The 18,176-nt window shown below is 44.4% G+C and overlaps 1 protein-coding gene across 1 annotated transcript in view; it reads right to left on the bottom strand.

The window, feature by feature from the left end:
• Positions 1 to 18,176, bottom strand: part of CEP112 (centrosomal protein 112) — a 416,214-nt gene that overhangs the window by 183,959 nt on the left and 214,079 nt on the right. The window contains exon 21 of the mRNA XM_060202613.1: positions 1,993 to 2,223. Within this exon, the coding sequence (XP_060058596.1) occupies positions 1,993 to 2,223 (231 nt within the window). The remainder of the gene's footprint in view (positions 1 to 1,992; positions 2,224 to 18,176) is intronic.

Below are 18,176 nucleotides of genomic sequence, written 5' to 3'. Positions count from 1 at the left end.
AATGGAAGGTAGGACCAGAAAGGGAAAAAAAAAGACGATGCAGGAGTCGCCCACAGAGATGGGGCCCCTTAAAGAGAGGGATACAAGGAGCCAACGAACGGCTATGAAGGAAGAACTTTATTCTGCCGTCAGAGAGGAAACAGCTAGATAAGAGCTATCCAGAGACCCAGTAAAGACCAACTTCTGCGGAAATGAAGGGAGAGCATGTCTGGAGAGGAGGACTAGCAAAAACCCAAGCCTTTCTTTGGGCTGCAGGTGTTGACACCTTCCATCTCTCCCTGCAGGGCTCCTCCTCGATTTCCCTGTGTCCCACCCCCCCCCAACATCATCACCACCACCCACCCACCCACCCAACCCCTTAGACCTTCCCCTCCCTGCTGACCTCTGCCACTTGTGTTTTCTCGGCTCCTCACTCTGTCTGTCTGAAGTCATCTTTCTTTCGCTTTTTCTTTTTCCTTTGCTTATTTATATCCTCTGCATGCAATAAACTCCACATTACCAAGTTCACTGCCTTGTTCACTTCCGTACTGCTAGTAGCTAGAAAACCCAGCACCTGGTAGGTGCTTATCCGGTATGGACTAAGTGAACGACCCCAGGAGCTTTGACTGCTGAGGAAGGAGGCACCCACAAGAGGACGGAAAAAGATTCCCCAGAAATTCCATCCCAACGACTGGAGAAGAGCTCGGATCTGACAACATCGCTGTCCTTAGTGAAGAGCCCCCGTGGTCTGCTCAGGGAGCGAGGGAGCGTGAGCAGCCAGGCTTCAGGAGGAGCAGCTAGAAGGGCAGGCCGTGACCGGAAGGGAACGCTCTGGGGTGGAGCAGAGGCTCTGCAGCTAGAAGAGGCGTGGGGGCCACGGGCTTGAACACAGGAGTGTCCTTACACCCAAGTAAGAGCACAGTGCAGGAAGGTCAAAACGCCCGAGTCGGTCTGGGCTGCTCTTGTGTATGTTTGCTCTCAGGAGCTCATGTGTGTGGTGAGCGCCTGTCCTGGCTCTCCACATCTGAGGGGAAAAAAACCTGTCAACTTTATCCTTCAGAACACAGCTCAAGTACAGTGATTTTTTTTCTTCTTTTTTTATTTTTTCCACTATTTTCGCTGTTATGAATCAGGCCAAAGTCTCTCATTTTTTCCCTGGTCCTTAGAATGGGATCAAGGGTCTCACACAACCGAGGTACATGCCTTACAGCTGAAATGCCTTACATTTCCTGGCTCCTGAGAGTCAGTCTCAACCGAGGGAATTCTAGGGCTACAGCCCAAGCGCTCCTGACCAGCAGAACAGTTTGGCCATGCTGAGCTTTTCTTCTGTCGTGGTGTGCATTAAACTACAAAGGATGGGGATGTTCCAGGCAAACCTCATAAGGAAATTCAAGGGAAATCTGGGGGGCCCCTTAGATTATCATAATGCTACTTAAACACTTAACAAAACATCTAAACTGAGTCTGAGTAGTTTACAGACTTGAAAACTAATTCTGTATCTCCCATCTGTTAAGAGTCAGTAGCCGTCAGTTTCAGATTTCAACTGTCCCTATATGTCCCTATATATCTACATCTATTATATATATCTATATACCTATACCTATACCTATACCTATGTCTAGACCTAGACCTAGACCTAGACCTATGTCTATGCATGCAGTGGAAGGTGAGTGCTCTCCCAGGTGAGCTGTCTCCTGACCTCCTCCTTGCAGCTTTTATCCAGGTTGAAAGTTCAGCAAAGTGAATCATCTCCTTTGCACTGCCTAGCCCTTGTCCAGTGCACATGATCCTTCTTGAAATCACAGAGAAATTGAAAAGAGAACTTCTGTCCCATAACAACCTTAAGAAGAAAAACAAGGGGGTATCTCTCCCCTAAAAAAGTCAATATCTCCCTAATAATGTCATCTGTAAGCTTTTTTTTTGTAAGAGCAGCAATAAGGGAATTAAAAACACAGTGTTGGATGATGTAAACTGAATCCAACACATCTTTTAAACTGGAGCTGGCTGGCCTACCTTTTCCAAAGTCATCTCGGTCTCAGCCGCATGCGACTTTCTCAGCTCCATTTTCATCTTTTCTGACTCAGCCCTCAGCTTGTTGACCGCATTCTCGTGGTCCCTCGCCGTCCTCTGCTTTTCCTCTTCACGAAGAAGACCCAGCTCAACCAGCTGCTGCTTCCGCTGGGAGTTTACGCTGATCAGCTCTTCTCGCAACTTGTGAACCTGAGCTTCCATGTCCGCAATGACCTCGATTAGAAAAATGACAAAATGGGCAGAAGCCATGAGGAAAACGTCACATAGAAAAAAAGAGATGCCCAAGTTCAGCAAACGCACATAAGCTTTCCTCTCCCTCCCTGCCTCTGTCTTTCCTTCCTGTAAATACTATCAAGAACATTCTACGATATATGACTGGCCTGGTGCTTGTGGCCCCCTCCACCCCCTGCCCATCTCTCTCTCTCATCATGGGACAAAGACAGAGAGAAATTGAGAGGTAACAGAGAAATAGAGAGGGAGACAGAGAAACACCTGCAATGCTACTTCACCGCTTGTGAGGCTTCCCCCATGCAGGTGGGGACCTGGAGCCTGAACTGGGGTCCTTGTGCACTAGAACGTACATTCTACCAGATGTGTCACTGCCTCGTCCCTTGATTTTGTTTCTAATGTCAATGTAAATGTACTAGTACATATATTCTTTTGAAACTTGCCTATTTTTTTTTCAAATATTCAGCACTGTTTCTGAGATTCATGTACTACTCTTGCATCTATTTTTTTAATTTCACTGATTCCTGTCCCTTTGTTTTATGTCCCTCACTCTGTCTTTGGGTTTATTTTACATTTCCTCTTCTCCTGTCTTAGTACAGATACTTAGCTCATTTATGTTATCTTCTCTCCTATCTGACTATAAATTTAAATAATGCTTACATCCCATCGCTTAGTTTTAGAAAGGTAATAGCTTCATTACTATTTAGCTTGGAACATTTTTAAATGGCCACAATTTTTTACCATCTTATTGGGAGAGGGATACTGATTCATGCTGCAGCTGGGCATAATCACGTGGGTGTAATCTCTCATCTCCCACGTTAGATGCCTGCAGAACACTCCCACTCGGCTGACGTCCTTTCCCGCCATCTTGCACCATTTGCTTCTTTATTTGTGATATGGTGCCAGAGAAGATCATACTTTGGGCCTCACCATACTGAAAATACGCTCTATCACAGAACAACATCTCCAGCCACACATTGCTTATTAACCCCAGACAAGTAATAGTAGTTTCCTGGGGCAGTCACAACAAACTAGAGACTCGAGAGAGTCTAGGCCAACAAAGAGAGAGCAAAGGGTGCTAGACATTCAGATGAGGGGATGGCTACTTTGAATTAGGAAGGCCTCTGGAAGATTGAATAAGACAGAATATATTGCAGTGAAAGTCAAGCTGTACTTGGCAACAGGGACAGATACCAGATATTCTAGAACCCAAGGGTGAGCAGCACGAAAGACACAGGAGCACATCAGAGAGTGACGGATGTAGCTACCTGTGGCTATTGAGAGTCGAGCTACAAGGCCTGCAGTTCAAGGTCCTGTAGAATAAAGATGCTTCGAATGGGTGCGGGACAGGATGAGGAATAAGCTGGGGCGCCAGGCCGATCAATGCCTCTCTCTCTCTCTGCCAAACAGTGCCTCTCTCTCTCTCTCTCTCTCTCTCTCTGCTCAGAAAGACTGGAAAGACTGGAGGCGGTTTATATACTGACTTAGACACAGTCTGGAGATGCCAAGTCTAACAGTCAGGTAAGGGTGTGTGAGTGGGAGTGGAAATCAAGAACAGAACTGGAAAGGCTACCCCCCCCCCACCCCCTAGGTGCCTGTCGCGGGCAAGGCAGAGTGAGAGGCACTGGTGGCTCGGAGCACTGGCTTCCAAAGGTCTGGCAGATTCGCTATTCTGAGATGTCCTGAAATGGAACAAATGGACTGGGCACACCATCTTAGTTTCATGTATCTCTGCTCATAGGAAGTAAGTAGAACATCCAGTGGGGAAAAAAAAAAAAAAAAGAAATACGCTTGCAAACCTGCATCGCTAAAAACAGAACAGTGAGCGGTAAAGTATATCCAAAAGTCAAGGTGACTTCAAGGCAGAGTGTCCGTATCAGCATTTTATTAAGCCCGGCTCCCTGCACATTGTATCAGTGCACTCGACCAGGGGCGCCACCGGCAAGGCCCCATATCAGCATTTTCTATTCTGGACGATGGAATACAGGAGCTGAAAAGGGAGCCACTCACTGTATTAACTCAGAGAACTTGAAACAGGACTAAAGGGGTTCTTGGTTTGTAGTTACCGTCTACTCCTATCTGCAGCTGAAATCAATTCCCTCTAGAGTGAAGTTTCCCAGAAATTTGCATGATACACAAAAGAGCTCCTAATTAAGAGTCACCAAGCTCACAGAAACTAAGCACTGGCAGGGATCCTCAGGAACATATGCCCACTGGCGAGCAACTCACATATGGAGATTACCAGAAAATAATATAAAGGAAAAATTGTACCAAATATTTAATGAAACAGAACAGTGGAATTATGAAATAAGCACCAGAAGATGTTAAGCAAAACAATTTCCCCATATATATATAAAGACTATCAACAAAAAGTGCTTCCTGAAATGAGCGCAACCTAGAATGTTCCCAGGTGAGACCACGGAATTCAAGCTCAGACTGACAGGGACACAAAGGTCACACAGGCTCCTGTGCTAAATATGAACAGACAAGGGCCCTAGGTCAGACCGGTAACTTTTTTGTGTTTGCTTGTTTTATTTTTTTGTGTTTGCTTTATGCCTCCCGGGTTATCACTGGCGCTCAGTGCCTGCACTACGAATCCACTGCTCCTGGAGGCTATTATTTCCCCTTTTTTGTTGCCCTTGTTGCTCTTGTTGTTATTGTTGTTATTGCTGCCGTTGTTGCTGGATAGGACAGAGAGAAATGGAGAGAGGAGGGGAAGACAGAGAGGGGGAGAGAAAGACAGACACCTGCAGTCCTGCTTCACCACTTGTGAAGCGACCTCACTGCAGGTGGGGAGCCGGGGGGGGGGGGGAGGGCTCGAACCGGGATCTTTAAGCTGGTCCTTGTGCTGTGTCATGTGTGCTTAACCTGTTGTGCAACCGCCCGACCCCCAGATGGATGTTTTAAAGTATTTATAGACTTTCCTCATATTTTGGGGCTACACTCTGCCCTAATCCAGCTTTCTAGGCCTTTTCTCAACTCTGACACCATCTTCCCAAACAATACCAATGTGTCCTGGAACCTCACATCCCCAGATCCTTCTAATACAGAAAGATAGAGCAGGCTCAGCTCAGTGTTTCCTCTCCATTCGAAGAATCAGGCTTTTTTTTAGGGAAAAACAGAAACAGGCTGGTGGTATGGGTCCACCTGCCCACGCCCATGTCCAGCAGAGAAGCGATTATAGAAACCGGACTTCCACCTTCTGCTCCCCATATGGAATTTTGGTCCATACTCCCAGAGGGATAAAGAATAGGGAAGCTTTCGTGGTTTGGGAGGTTGTGAAGTGGTAAAGCTTTGGACTCTCAAGCATGAGGTCCTGAGTTTGATCCCCAGCAGGACATATGCCAGAGTGATGCCTGGTTGTTTCTCTCTCCTCCTATCTTTCTCATTAGTAAATAAATAAAATACTAAAAAAAAAAAAAAAGAATAGGGAAGCTTACAATAGAGGGGATGGGACACGGAGCTCTGGTAGGAGAGCTGTGTGGAATTGTAGCCCTGTTATCTTACCCCTGTAACCATGTTAGTCATTATTAAATTACTAATAAAAAAAAGTGCTTCTAAAAGATGTATTTCAAGAATGAAGAGGATTTATGCCTGCGGCTTTTGAGTTCCACGTTCAATACCTAGCACCACTGAGAGCCAAACTGAGCAATGTTCTGGTAAAGGGGGGGGGGGGGGGGAAAGCAGCACTGGGCATGCTTGGGGTGGTATGCATGCAGACAGGAGAAAAAAAAAAGGAATGAATGAAGAGGAAAGCAGGATATGGACAATATGACCACAAATGAATGCACAAGCCCATGAGAACATCAACATAGAGCTTGTTTACACAACACCTTCCATAATCCAGGAAAGAAAAAAACACTGATGAGCTGGAAGATGAAAATAAGAAAGCTCTGCTCTCTGAACTGGGGAGAACTGAAAGGAGTGACATCACAACGTGATGTGAACACAACACTCACCCAAGTTGTGATTTCTAGTATGATTTTCCAATAAAAAGAAATGGTGCTTCTTAGGGGGGAAAAAAAAAAAGCCTGATTCTTCGAATGGAGAGGAAACACTGAGCTGAGCCTGCTCTATCTTTCTGTATTAGAAGAAAGGTATTTGGGTTGGGTAGTGGCACACCCAGCTGAGCACACAAGGACCCAGGTTCAAAGCCCCCAGTCCCCACCTGCAGGGGGTAAGTTTCATGAGCATTGAAGTACTGTTACAGGCGTCTCTCTTTCTCTCTTACTTACTCTTTATCTCCCCCTTCCCCTCCCGAGTCATCAAAATAAAGTCTGTTTAAAGAAGAAGAAGGAGGAGGAGGAGGAGGAGGAGGAAGGGGAAGGGGAAGGGAAGGGGAAGAAGAGGAAGAGGAAGAGGAGGAAGAAGAGGAAGAAGAGGAAGAAGAAGAAGAAGAAGAGGAGGAGGAGGAGGAGGAGGAAGAGGTGGCGCTTTTGGTTGAGTGCACCTTACAGTGTGCAGGGACCTGGGTTCGAGCCCCCCAGTCCCCACCTGCAGGGGGAAAGCTTCACTCGTGGTGTAGCAGGGCTGCAGGTGTCTCTCTTCCTCTCCATATTCCCCCTTCCCTCTCCATTTCTGGCTGTGTCTGTCAAATTAATAAAGATAATAAAAAAATTTTTTTAAACAACAAGAAAGCAGCAACAGGAAAAATGGGAAATATAAGACTAAGATGACGACCGATAACAACAATCGACATTGACCAGCTGGAATCATTCACTGAGAATAAAGCAGTTTTAGATTCTTGACCAGGAAAATTCCATCAGCATGAAAAAAAAAAAAATCCATCAGCGTTTGTTTGTTTTTTATTTCTTTATTGGGGAATTAATGTTTTACATCCAACAGTAACTTTTTGTTTGTTTGTTTTAATCAGATACACTGCAGACATGAAGGGGCTAAAATTAAAGATAAAGGAAAAGTCACACTAGTACGTAGTAGCCAGAGACACTCTAAAAACAATGAACTGATTTTTAAGCCGTGGGACGTATCAAAACTTGCACAACATTTGATAAAGCAACCTCGGAGCATGTAGAGGGTTTTCTAAGATTTATTTTTATGTAATGATGATGATGATGATGATGATGATGATGATGATGATGATGATAGAGAGAGACAGCAGAGGCCCACACCACTATAACGCAGCACCACAGACTGGACCTGGGCCTCACAATGGAGCAGCTCACTCTTCCCCATGGGCCTCCACCTCAGCGGCATATGCCAAATGCAAACTCATCTTGTAGTTGCCAGGCCTTCACTGCACCAGACAGGCTGTCTCAGATAGAAACACAGAGAGAGAGAGAGAGAGCAAGAGAGGGATAGAGAGAGAGGCTACAGCACAGGAGCTTCCCCAGTCCTGTGGGGGCTTGAATGTTGGTGGCCGCCTGGCAGCGCTGGCAGCTGGCAGCTCCCTGGGTGAGCTATCTGGCAGACTCACAGAAATCAAACTGAATGGACTCGTGGTGGAAAATGAACAAATGCATCCTGCTGCTTCATTCTGGGCGCTGCTCACCGTGGCTTGTTATGATGCCGGGGATCAAACCATTTTCCAAGCAGCAGCACCACCTGGGGCCTCAAAGCCGCAGCCGCAGCCAGGACAGTCTCAGGCACAGCCACACTGCTGTCTGCCCAGCCCCAGATTTATTCACGAGAAGGGGGGGAGGGGTGGAGAATCAGAACATCACTCTGCATATGTGGTGCTGGGGATCGAAACGGGGACCTGATGCTTGAGAGGCCAGTGCTTTACCCACTGTGCCGCCTCCCATGCCAAGTTATTTATTTTTAATAGACTAGTAATGAGGCAGGTGGTGAAGTGAAGAAACTGGAAAGACAGAGCGACTCTGCTTATAACAGATGAATGAAAGAAGGATGGCACACAACTTCAGGGATCAGAGCAGAGTTGTGACATTGTTTAGAAAAAGGCAACAAGAGCTAAGAGCGAAGTTTTAAAAAGACATTATAAATTCATTGAAGATTAAAAAAAATGGGATCAATATATTATGCTAGTAAATCGGAGAGCCTAAATGAAGTAGACTGATAGGAGAATATGAAGTCCCAAAGGAGACAGGTTGGCTGAACAGTCCCATCAAAGACACTGAAAGAACAGGTAAGATTCTTCCCAGAAAGGAAGCACTGAGTTCAGGTCATTTTACAGGCAAGTTCTAAGAAGACCCCCCAGAGATATACCATCTGAGTGCTTAAACTCTTTCAGATAACAGAGGAAGAGAAAAACACTTTTAAGACTATTTCAGAAGTCATAAAACCAACACCAAAAAAAAAAAATGGCATAAGTAGAGAAATAAAAAATGCAAACCGACTCAGTTATGAAAATAGTGATGAAGAGATATATAAAAATCCTAAATAATTAGACATCACACCAGGGAAAAATAAAATAAATTACCCAATCACCAAGCTGAAGAGAGAGCAAAAGGTATCTAACATTATATATATATATATGGGCTGGGTGGTGACGCACCTGACTGAGTATATACATTGCAGAGCTCAAGGACCAGGGTTCAAGCCCCTGGTCTCCACCTGGCCCTGGCGGGGGGGCTTCATGAATAGCGCTGCAGATGTCTCTCTTCCTTTTCCCTGTTACCCCCTTCTCCCTTTCAATTTCTCTCTGTGCCATTCCAAAATGAGTAAACACACACACACACACGCGCGTATATATCAAGAAAACGTTTAAAATTTATAAATGTCAATACTTATCACTCTAGATGGAAAGAAAAAAATCATTCAAGAAAATCATCAAAACTGACTCTAGACAAAACTGGAAAACATGCTATAAGCTCTTGAAAAAGTTAAATAGTAGTCAGGATCTTTCCAGAAATGAAACATCAAGTCCAGATGGCTCTATGTGCCAGTTCTATAACATATTTAAGTAACAAATAAGTCTTACAGTAATTTTTCTTTTTAAGGAACAGAAAACAAGGGGTCAGGTGGTGGTGCACCTGGTTGAGCGTTACAGTGCACAAGGACCCAGGTTCAAGCCCCCAGGCCCCACCTGCAGGGAAAAAGCTTTGTGAGTGGTGAAGCAGGGCTGCAGGTCTCTCTCTCTCTCTCTCCCCCCTTTCCTCTCAATTTCTGACCGTCTCTATCCAATAAATAAAGATAATTTTAAAATAATAAAGATAATTTTAAAAAGATCAGAAATAAAAAGACTACTTAGCAATTTAATTTGTGAAGCTAATTATAAAATCAATTTAAAATATTCCCAATACTGCTGACAGAGTAGCAGCCACTGAACCCCAGTGACAAATAGCCCTGGCAGCAAAAATAAACAAACAATAAATAAATATCCTAAACACATAAGTCTCATATCAGTCTCTCTCTACTGTATTAGACAGAGGAATCTGTTGCCAAAGGAACTGTATGAGCCTTAAAGTTGACACAATGTAGGAAGCGTATAATCTGCTTCTTACTGTATTAAGAGGCTTGTGAGTACCTTAGTACACATACAATGTTTCATAAGAGTTTAGTAACAAAGCTTATTGGAAATGATCATTTTAAAGTAGATAAAAAGCACTTAGCAGGGGGTCGGGCGGTGGCACAGTGGGTTAAGCGCAAAAGGATCCCGGGGCTCGGTTCGAGCCCCCTCCCCACCTGCAGGGGAGTCGCTTCACAGGTGGTGAAGCAGGTCTGCAGGTGTCTGTCTTTCTCTCCCCCTCTCTGTCTTCCCCTCCTCTCTCCATTTCTCTCTGTCCTATCCAACAACAAACGACATCAACAACAGCAATAATAATAACCACAACAAGGCTACAACAACAAGGGCAAGAAAAATGGGGGGGGGAAATGGCCTCCAGGAACGGTGGATTCATGGTGCAGGAACCGAGCCCAGCAATAACCCTGGAGGGGGGGAAAAAAAAGCACTTAACAAAAAAAAAAAATCATCCAATCTCATTCATTCTCTACTATGCAGTTTGAAAACACCCATTTTTTAAATCTTTTCTTTAATTTTATTTATAAAAAGGAAACACTGACAAAACCATAGGATAAGAGCCCATTTTAAAATCAGAGAGCGCTGAGCTGACTCCCCTACCTATAGCGCAGGTGCTTGGTTAGAGAGAGAGGATGGAAGCTGACCTGTCTTCCACCCTGACTGTTCCCACGGCCTGTGCAGGAATGCAAGATGGAAACACACGTGGCAAGAGTTTAAGGAGGGGTCCGAAGAAGGACGGACATTTAAGAGTCACGCAGACCGACTTTTATGCATGGCGAAGCGTCTAAGGAATCTCCATTTGTGACTAGGACCCAGCGGGGTTTCTGAGACCATCTTGACTTTGACCTGCAAACCGCTGAGATGAAATAACAGGCCCTTTGGAAAGACTTTCCAGGAACTCTGAGTACCACGGTGATGGGACGCCTCTCCAGACCGGTCGACCCGCCAACGCCAAGCCGCAGAGCTACAAGTTCAACAGCGGCGTTCAGGAACTTCGCAAGCAAAACCTGAAATTCACAGAGGTGAGCAAGGTGTCGTGATGACGCCTCAAGAAGGAACGGCACTGAGACTGTCCACAGGGAACATCAGTGCCTATGACCACACGTTAAAACCGACAACTAAATGCTGTAGAAAACAGGGAGGCTGACTGAAGGAATATATTTAAAGGAATATAAAGCAGTCCCCAAACAATCCTTTTTAAAATTTCTGCTGGACACTGTAAATATATCATTGTATTTATGTTTACAGACTCAAAGAAAACACATGGCTTTATTATGGTTTTTAATCTTCTAACATTAATTTTTTTAAATTAATTTTGTTACCAGTGTTATCCTGAGGGCTCGGTGACTGCTTAACGGTGCCACAGTTCCCAGTAGTCTTTCTTTTTTCCCCTCTCTCTTTTGATAGAGATAAAGAGATGTATAGCGGGAGGGTGTGAGGAAGAGAGAAGGAGAGGCACCGCTCGCACTAGTCCACTCACTACCTGTGAAGCTTCTCCCTTGCAGGCAGCTCCTGGGGCCGGAACCCAGGTCCTCCCACGTGGCTCCATGAGCTCGACCAGGTTCGCCACCGTCTGATCCCTTCTGACAGGTTTTAAAATAGATGTCACTGGAGTCGGGCGGTAGCGCAGCGGGTTAAGCCACGTGGCGCAAAGTACAAGGACCGACGGAAGGATCCCGGTTCGAGCCCCCGGCTCCCCACCTGCAGGGGAGTCGCTTCACAGGCGGTGAAGCAGGTGTGCAGGTGTCTGTCTTTCTCTTCCCCCTCTGTCTTCCCCTCCTCTCTCCATTTCTCTCTGTCCTATCCAACGACGACGACATCAATAAAACAACAAGGGCAACAAAAGGGAATAAATAATAAATAAGCATTAAAAATAAATAAATAAAATAGACGTCACAGGTACTAGAGTTTTTCTTCCATTGTAAACAACTGCGGTAGCACTTTAGAGTAAGCCAGAATTTAACCTTGTGGGAAAATATTTGCTTGTCTCCCAGAGATCAAAGCTCCAGACTTCAGCTTTGGCGTAATGGTCGGTCAGGTCTTTCACGATTCTGATCACCAGATTCCTAAGTCTCTGGCCAGCTGCGTCAGTCACTGCTATTTTGTGTGTCCATCCATCTGAAATCCATTACCATATCAAATCATAGTTTATGGAGCTCTATGGTCGACACTTACCAGTAAAGCTTTTAAGTTCATTTCTTTTTTCTTTTCTTTTCTTTTCTTTTCTTTCTTTCTCTATAGATAAGTCTCACCTACATGGGCTTCTGGGAAGCGGTTTCATGGCGAGCTGGTCAAGCCTCACACTTCCTCTCCTCACTGGCAATTTTCTTCCCCAAAAGGTAAAACCCTAAGAGTAAGAGCCCTGACCCCCCTTTCTTGCCTTCTTTAAAACTTCCTTTGGCCAATCACAGATGTTAGAAATAGAAAACTTCAACTCATTTGGTCACATGTGGCAAGTTCTCCATACAAGCTTTAAGGACAAGATACCACAGAATTCAAGCTCCTGCTTTTCAAAGTTATAAGTGACTGCAGAAGTGTTCAGGAGTGCCTGCAAATCTCTCTGGAGTGTACAGAATGATGGATACTGTCAGCATCTTCATTATTTCAGTGTAGTTTCACTTAATGCCACAGCAATGAAAATCCTACAGGTGAGTAAAGTATGCCAAAAAAAAAAAAAAAAAAAACCACACACACACAAAACAAACAAAAAACCCAATGAACCGATTTCTTTGCTGGTGATACCATGCAGGAAAAAATCAGAGGGGGCGGCGGACGGTGGTGCACCTGATAAGCAGCACGTAGTAGAAAGCGAAAGGACCTGTGCAAGGGTCCAAGTTCAAGCCCCTGTCCCCCACTTGTGGGGGGGAGCTTCACAAGCAAGAAGGAGGTCTGCCAGTGTCTGTCTGTCTCTCTCCCTCTCTCTCTCCCCCTCCTCTCTCAAATTTCTCTCCGTCCTATTCAATAAAATGGAAAAAATGGCTGCCAGGAGCAGTGATTCCTAGTGTTGGGACCTAGCCCCAGCCAAGAACCCTGGATGGAAAGAGAGAAAGAAAGAAAGAAAGAAAGAAAGAAAGAAAGAAAGAAAGAAAGAAAGAAAGGAAGGAAGGAAGGAAAGGAAAGAAAGAGAGGGGGGAGGGAGGGAGAAGGGAAAGAAAAGAAAGGGAGGGGAGGGGAGGAGAGGGAAGGGGAAGGGAAGGGAAGGGAAGGGAGGGAAGGGAGCCAGAGTATTTCTATACCCATCCCTGCAGCTAAGGAACCACACCACCCTGGTTTTTCCTTTCACCCTTTATTCAACTGGTCCTTCCATCTGACCACATACAGGGTCTGCATCACGTGTAATTATGTGAGAAAACTGACTTATTCTGAGTGTCACATACAGCAAGACATGAATGTACTATGGGGGGGGTTGCTGTATATACACTGGTAAGACTTTGATCTTTCTTCAAAGATTCTGAAAATACTACAGAGGCATAAAGCGATTCAGGGTCATTCATATAAATGCCAACTGCTGTAGAGTAACAGAAATGCTATGAAGGTTAAAGGCCTGGGGTCAATCTGTGGTAGCCAGATGGATAGCCTATAAGTCCTTTTGGAAAGACCGCGGTCTTTGCTCGCTGCTATTTACTTGCTAAAATGTTGCCTTACGGAATTACTTTGTCACAGCAGTACAGTGCCCCATCTCCCCAAGCCAAGTGTCTACCCATCTCGCCTTCCACCAAGTCACTCTCCTACTCCACCACCGAGGGCCAGATTCTTCCCGCATCACCCCCCCCACCCTCGCTGCTCCCCGCACCCCATCTCTGGAGACACACCTTGAAGTTTTCCATACATTTCCCTTTTGATTTAGAGTCTAGGTAAGTTGGAACTTATTAATGGGTTGTTAGAAAAGTCATGATACATTGTTGCATAGAAAAACATGTTTTAAAAATCATGACGTTTCTAATAACTCAACAAATTACTATTTAGCTTTATTTATTACTATATTACATCTTTTTTATGTTAAATTTCTTATCTTAAATGTTTCTATGTAAGTCATCCGAAATTTGTTCTCAACTGTCTGAACCCAAGACTTCAGCGACATCTTTGTCAAAGGAAAATAACTGCAATGGTCCGGGAGGTGGTGCAGTGGCTAAGGCACTAAACTCTCAAGCATGAGGTCCTGAGTTCAATCCCCGGCAGCACATGTACCAGAGTGATGTCTGGTTCTTTCTCTCCTATCTTTCTCATTAATAAATAAATAAAATCTAAAAAAAAAAGAAAATAACTGGAAATCAATTTCAATCTGGGCATCTGTCAGCTCATGAAAAATAACCTATTTATTTATTGAACTATTTAAAATAATTTTAAAGGAAAAAGGCCCTTAGGACAAATAGGATTAAAGTCAAAGGTTATTGTTAGTCATGCCATATAGTCTAAATAAATAGTACATGTGATAATTTGTTTTATTACATAATTTTCATATTATGTATTATATTTAAAGATTAAAATATAGATAAAACTTATTTCTATTGTAGAAGATTGTTGAAGAATCCTTATGTCAATGTTATTTATGATGCAAGACTTTAAATATTCTCCTAGAACTTTAATTCTGCCACAATACAAGTTTTATTTTAACTGAATGAAATAAGAATGTCTGAGACTTTATTAAATCATAGAAATGCTTTGAAAGTGAGCAATCATTCTTCTAGGAAAGACAGTATATGATTTAAGAATCAGTAGTAGGACCAGGCAGTGGCACACCTGGTTAAATACACACATTACAGTGTGTAATGACGTGTGTTCAAACCCCTGGTTCTCAACTGCAGGAGGAAAGCTTCCTGAGTGGTGACGCAGGGCTCCAGTGTCTCTCTGTGTCTTTCCCTCTCTATCTCCTATTTCTCTCTCAAATTTTCTCTGTCTCTAGACAATAAAGAATATATAAAATATTTTTTATTATCTTTATTTAGTTATTGAATAGAGAATGTAAGAAATCGAGAGGGAAGGGAAGGATAGAGAGGGTGAGAGACAGAGAGACACCTACAGCATTGCTTCACCACTTGTGAAGCTTTCCCCCTGCAGGTGGGGACCGGGGGGCTCAAACCTGGGTCCTTGAGCATTATAACATGTGTGCTCAACCAGGTGCGTCACCACCCAGCCCCAAAAGATTTTTAAAAAAGAAAAAAAATCTTTAAAATATAATCAATAGTGAAAGATAAAATTATTGTTGAATCAATAAAAACTATTTTGATGGGCTAGAGACACTGTATAATGACTACGCAAAAAAGACTTTCATGCCTGAGACTCCTAGGTCCCAGGTTCAATCCCCAATACCATTAAAGGTCAGAGCTGAGCAGTGCTCTGATAAAGCCAGCTGACTGAAAACAAGTCTTCGAGGACTGGTAACTAAAACATATAAAGAACGCACAGCACTCAACAACAACAAAACCCATTTAAGAATGGAGAGAGAACACGGGCAGAAATCTTTACCAAAGAAGAGCGATGACAAGCAGATATTTTTTAAAAACAATGTCCAAAGTCACTGATTATCTGAGATATGCAAATAAGGGCAATTATGAAATGCCACTTTGCACCTGTGAGAATGTCATGCGCTAGAAAGAACAGGTACAAGTGTTGGAGAGAGCATGGAGAGAAGGAGCCCTAACGTAGAGCCAGGGGAAGGTGCATCGGTTCAACCCTTGCGGGAAACTGCAAAGACTTCTCAGAACATCAGAAAGGCACCTAGCCTCTGACTTGGCAGTTCCTCTCACAGAAACGCTGACTGAAGACATGTAGGCTCAGCGATGCTCATAGCAGCCTGAAGTAGCACAACACAGAAGCAACCCACACGGCAGGCAACATCTGGCTAATAAAGCCTTGGGAAGAACCCTTGACATCTTTTCCTTCTCTGCCTCGCCCACGATGGAGCTCAAGAGAATCACGCTGCCCGAGATGTGCCAGATGGAGAGGGATGAGTACTGGATGGTCTCACTCAGAGGTGGGATTTCAGAAGCAAGGAAAGAGGGGAAACCCGGGCTGAAACGTGGACTCAGGTTGGTCTGTTGCAGTGAGGTCTAGGGCTGGAGGAGGAGCTCGGGGGAGACAGCTGGCAGGGCATGGGGTGGGGGCGGGGGGTCCAGTGTGCACTGGTGGAGGGGGGCTTCAGTGCGCACTGGGGTGCTGTGCAGGTACTGCCACAGTGAGACGACAGGAAGGTAGCTCCCCAAGCTGGACCTGTGTCCTGTGTCAGGGCAGGAGTGTGGCCTAGTCCTGAGCCCCAGCAAGAAAGAGAAGAGGACATTGTACCCATGTGACAATAGCTGGCCTACGGATCATCATTCTCACCATTAAAAACTGTTAGGATTCGTACTGGTGCTCAGAATTTTTTTTCTTGAGATTCTTTTTAAAAATTTTTTAGTAGTGATGTCGAGCATTAAGCCAGCCCATCCCCCCTCCATCCTGCATTGCTGATACTATGGCCTATTTACATGATCATTATTGGCCTGAAAGATCCCCACCCATCCCATTAATCTATCTTCTTTCTACCTCGAGACCTGCAGGGTAACATTATCCCACCGGTTAAAACCCTCTCAACAGTTGCTAAGGAAGCGTCTACCTTCTACCTTCCCAGAATGCCTTTCTCCACCCCTTTCCTAGCCATTTCCATTTTGACTTGCCACTTCTGGTTTTATCCTATAAAAGCACTGACTTTCTGATCAATAGATCCTTTTTGCATTACCTCATGCCACATGTTTGGTTCCTGAGTGATCGATCTCCTGTGTCGCTGAGTGAGTAGCAGCTCAGGCTGAGTCTGGTCAAGTTCTCTCCAACCCAGAGAGCACGCGCCTGGAGAAGAGGCACCCCCACGCTAGCCCGGCATAGTGATTTACTATTCACGAAGTTATACAATGACAGGGGTATGTTTCCACACCTTTGCCACCACCAGAGTTCTGTCTCTCTATCCCCTCCACTGGAAACTGTATTCGTTCTCTTCTTCTTCTTCTTCTAGCGTTTGCCCTTCTTCCGTAGCCAGTTAATGGCTTTGAAAGTGACTGGGATCCATGTGGATTCAGTCGGCTAGGAAGGATCGTCAGTTTCCCCAATGAATGGGTCCTCACGGGATGCACCACGGGAAGGTCGATCCAATGCTCAAAATCACAGATATGGGTTGACTATTACACACACACACACACACACACACACACACACACACACACACATTTTTTTTTCCTATGCTCCTTCCTTCTCTTCCTTTCTAAGTCACACCTACTGGGAAAGATAGGAAAGAACTCACAGCGATGTGATTTTTAAGCTAATAGGTTAAGTTAAAATTAAAAAGGGGTGAAACAAAGGTTCATCACACATTGGTCTAGTCTGGAGATTTACTGATGAAATATCTATGACATTTTATCCCCTTGATTAAGCCATACAAGTGATTCACAACATAAATAGATGTGCATTGTAGACTGATATCAAATTACAGAAGGGAAACATTTCATTTCAGTATGAGGACACTAAAAAGACATTCTTTTTAAACAGCTCTTTTAACTCTCCTCTTCAAAAGGCAAAATGTAAGTATTAAGAAACCAACACAGATTTATTATCCTCAACTCACTTTGGTGAAGCATTAGGGCTAAGGAAAAGTAGGCCTACATGTCAGGAAGATGTTATTTGAAGCATCTAGAAACACGAACACTGAGAACAATTTTCTTGGCAGCATTTCCAGGAGTGACAGGTAACCTATCTGGCCTTGGCAGGCCACAATTCAGGCTGAATTCCTCCTCACTAGAAACCTTCTTCTACAAAGAATGACATTCAAGTAATTGGAGAGCAGATTTTTCAACTCTTTCCACTGACTATACTTTCCCTTCCCAGGAAAGAGAAGTTTTGACCTAGGACTTCTGCCAATTCGGAATGCATCATTCTCAAAACATTTTTCTTTTTTTCTTTGTAGAGCTGGAATCTTATACATATGGGGATTTTACTAGTTCTTGGGCTACTTTTAGAGACAGAGAGAAAAAGCGAGAGGGAAGGAGGGAGAGACACCACATTGCGGGGCTTCCTCCAGGGTCACAGCATTGCATGTGATGCTAGCACTCACGGCCTGGCACAGGGCCTACTCCATGAGCTACCTTTCTGCCCTCCAGCGATTAAAAAGACATTGGTGGGGCTGGGCGGTGGCACACCTGGTTGAGTGCATGCATTACCATGTGTGAGGACCCGGGTCCATGTTTCCCCATCCCCTGGTCTCCACCTGCAGGGAGGATGCTTCACAAGTGGTGGAACAGAATGCCAGCTGTCTTTTCTCTCCCTTTCTATCTTTCCTGTTCCCTCTCAGTTTCTTTCTGTCTCATCAAGTAAAAAGAAGAAAAAAAAAAAAGAAAAGAAAAGAAAAGAAAGAGGAAAAAATGGCCACCAACAGCAGTGGATACACAGTGCAGGCACCAAGCTCCAGAGATAAAGCTGGTGCCAAAAGAAAATCATTAATCTTTATGGTAGATCTACTTAGTGGCTTGAGAAGAGA

This window comes from Erinaceus europaeus, chromosome 12, assembly GCF_950295315.1.
Source record: "Erinaceus europaeus chromosome 12, mEriEur2.1, whole genome shotgun sequence".
Taxonomy (NCBI): Eukaryota; Metazoa; Chordata; class Mammalia; order Eulipotyphla; family Erinaceidae; genus Erinaceus; species Erinaceus europaeus.
The sequence above is the reverse complement of the archived record's forward strand: the minus strand, read 5'-3'. Positions and strand labels throughout refer to the sequence as shown.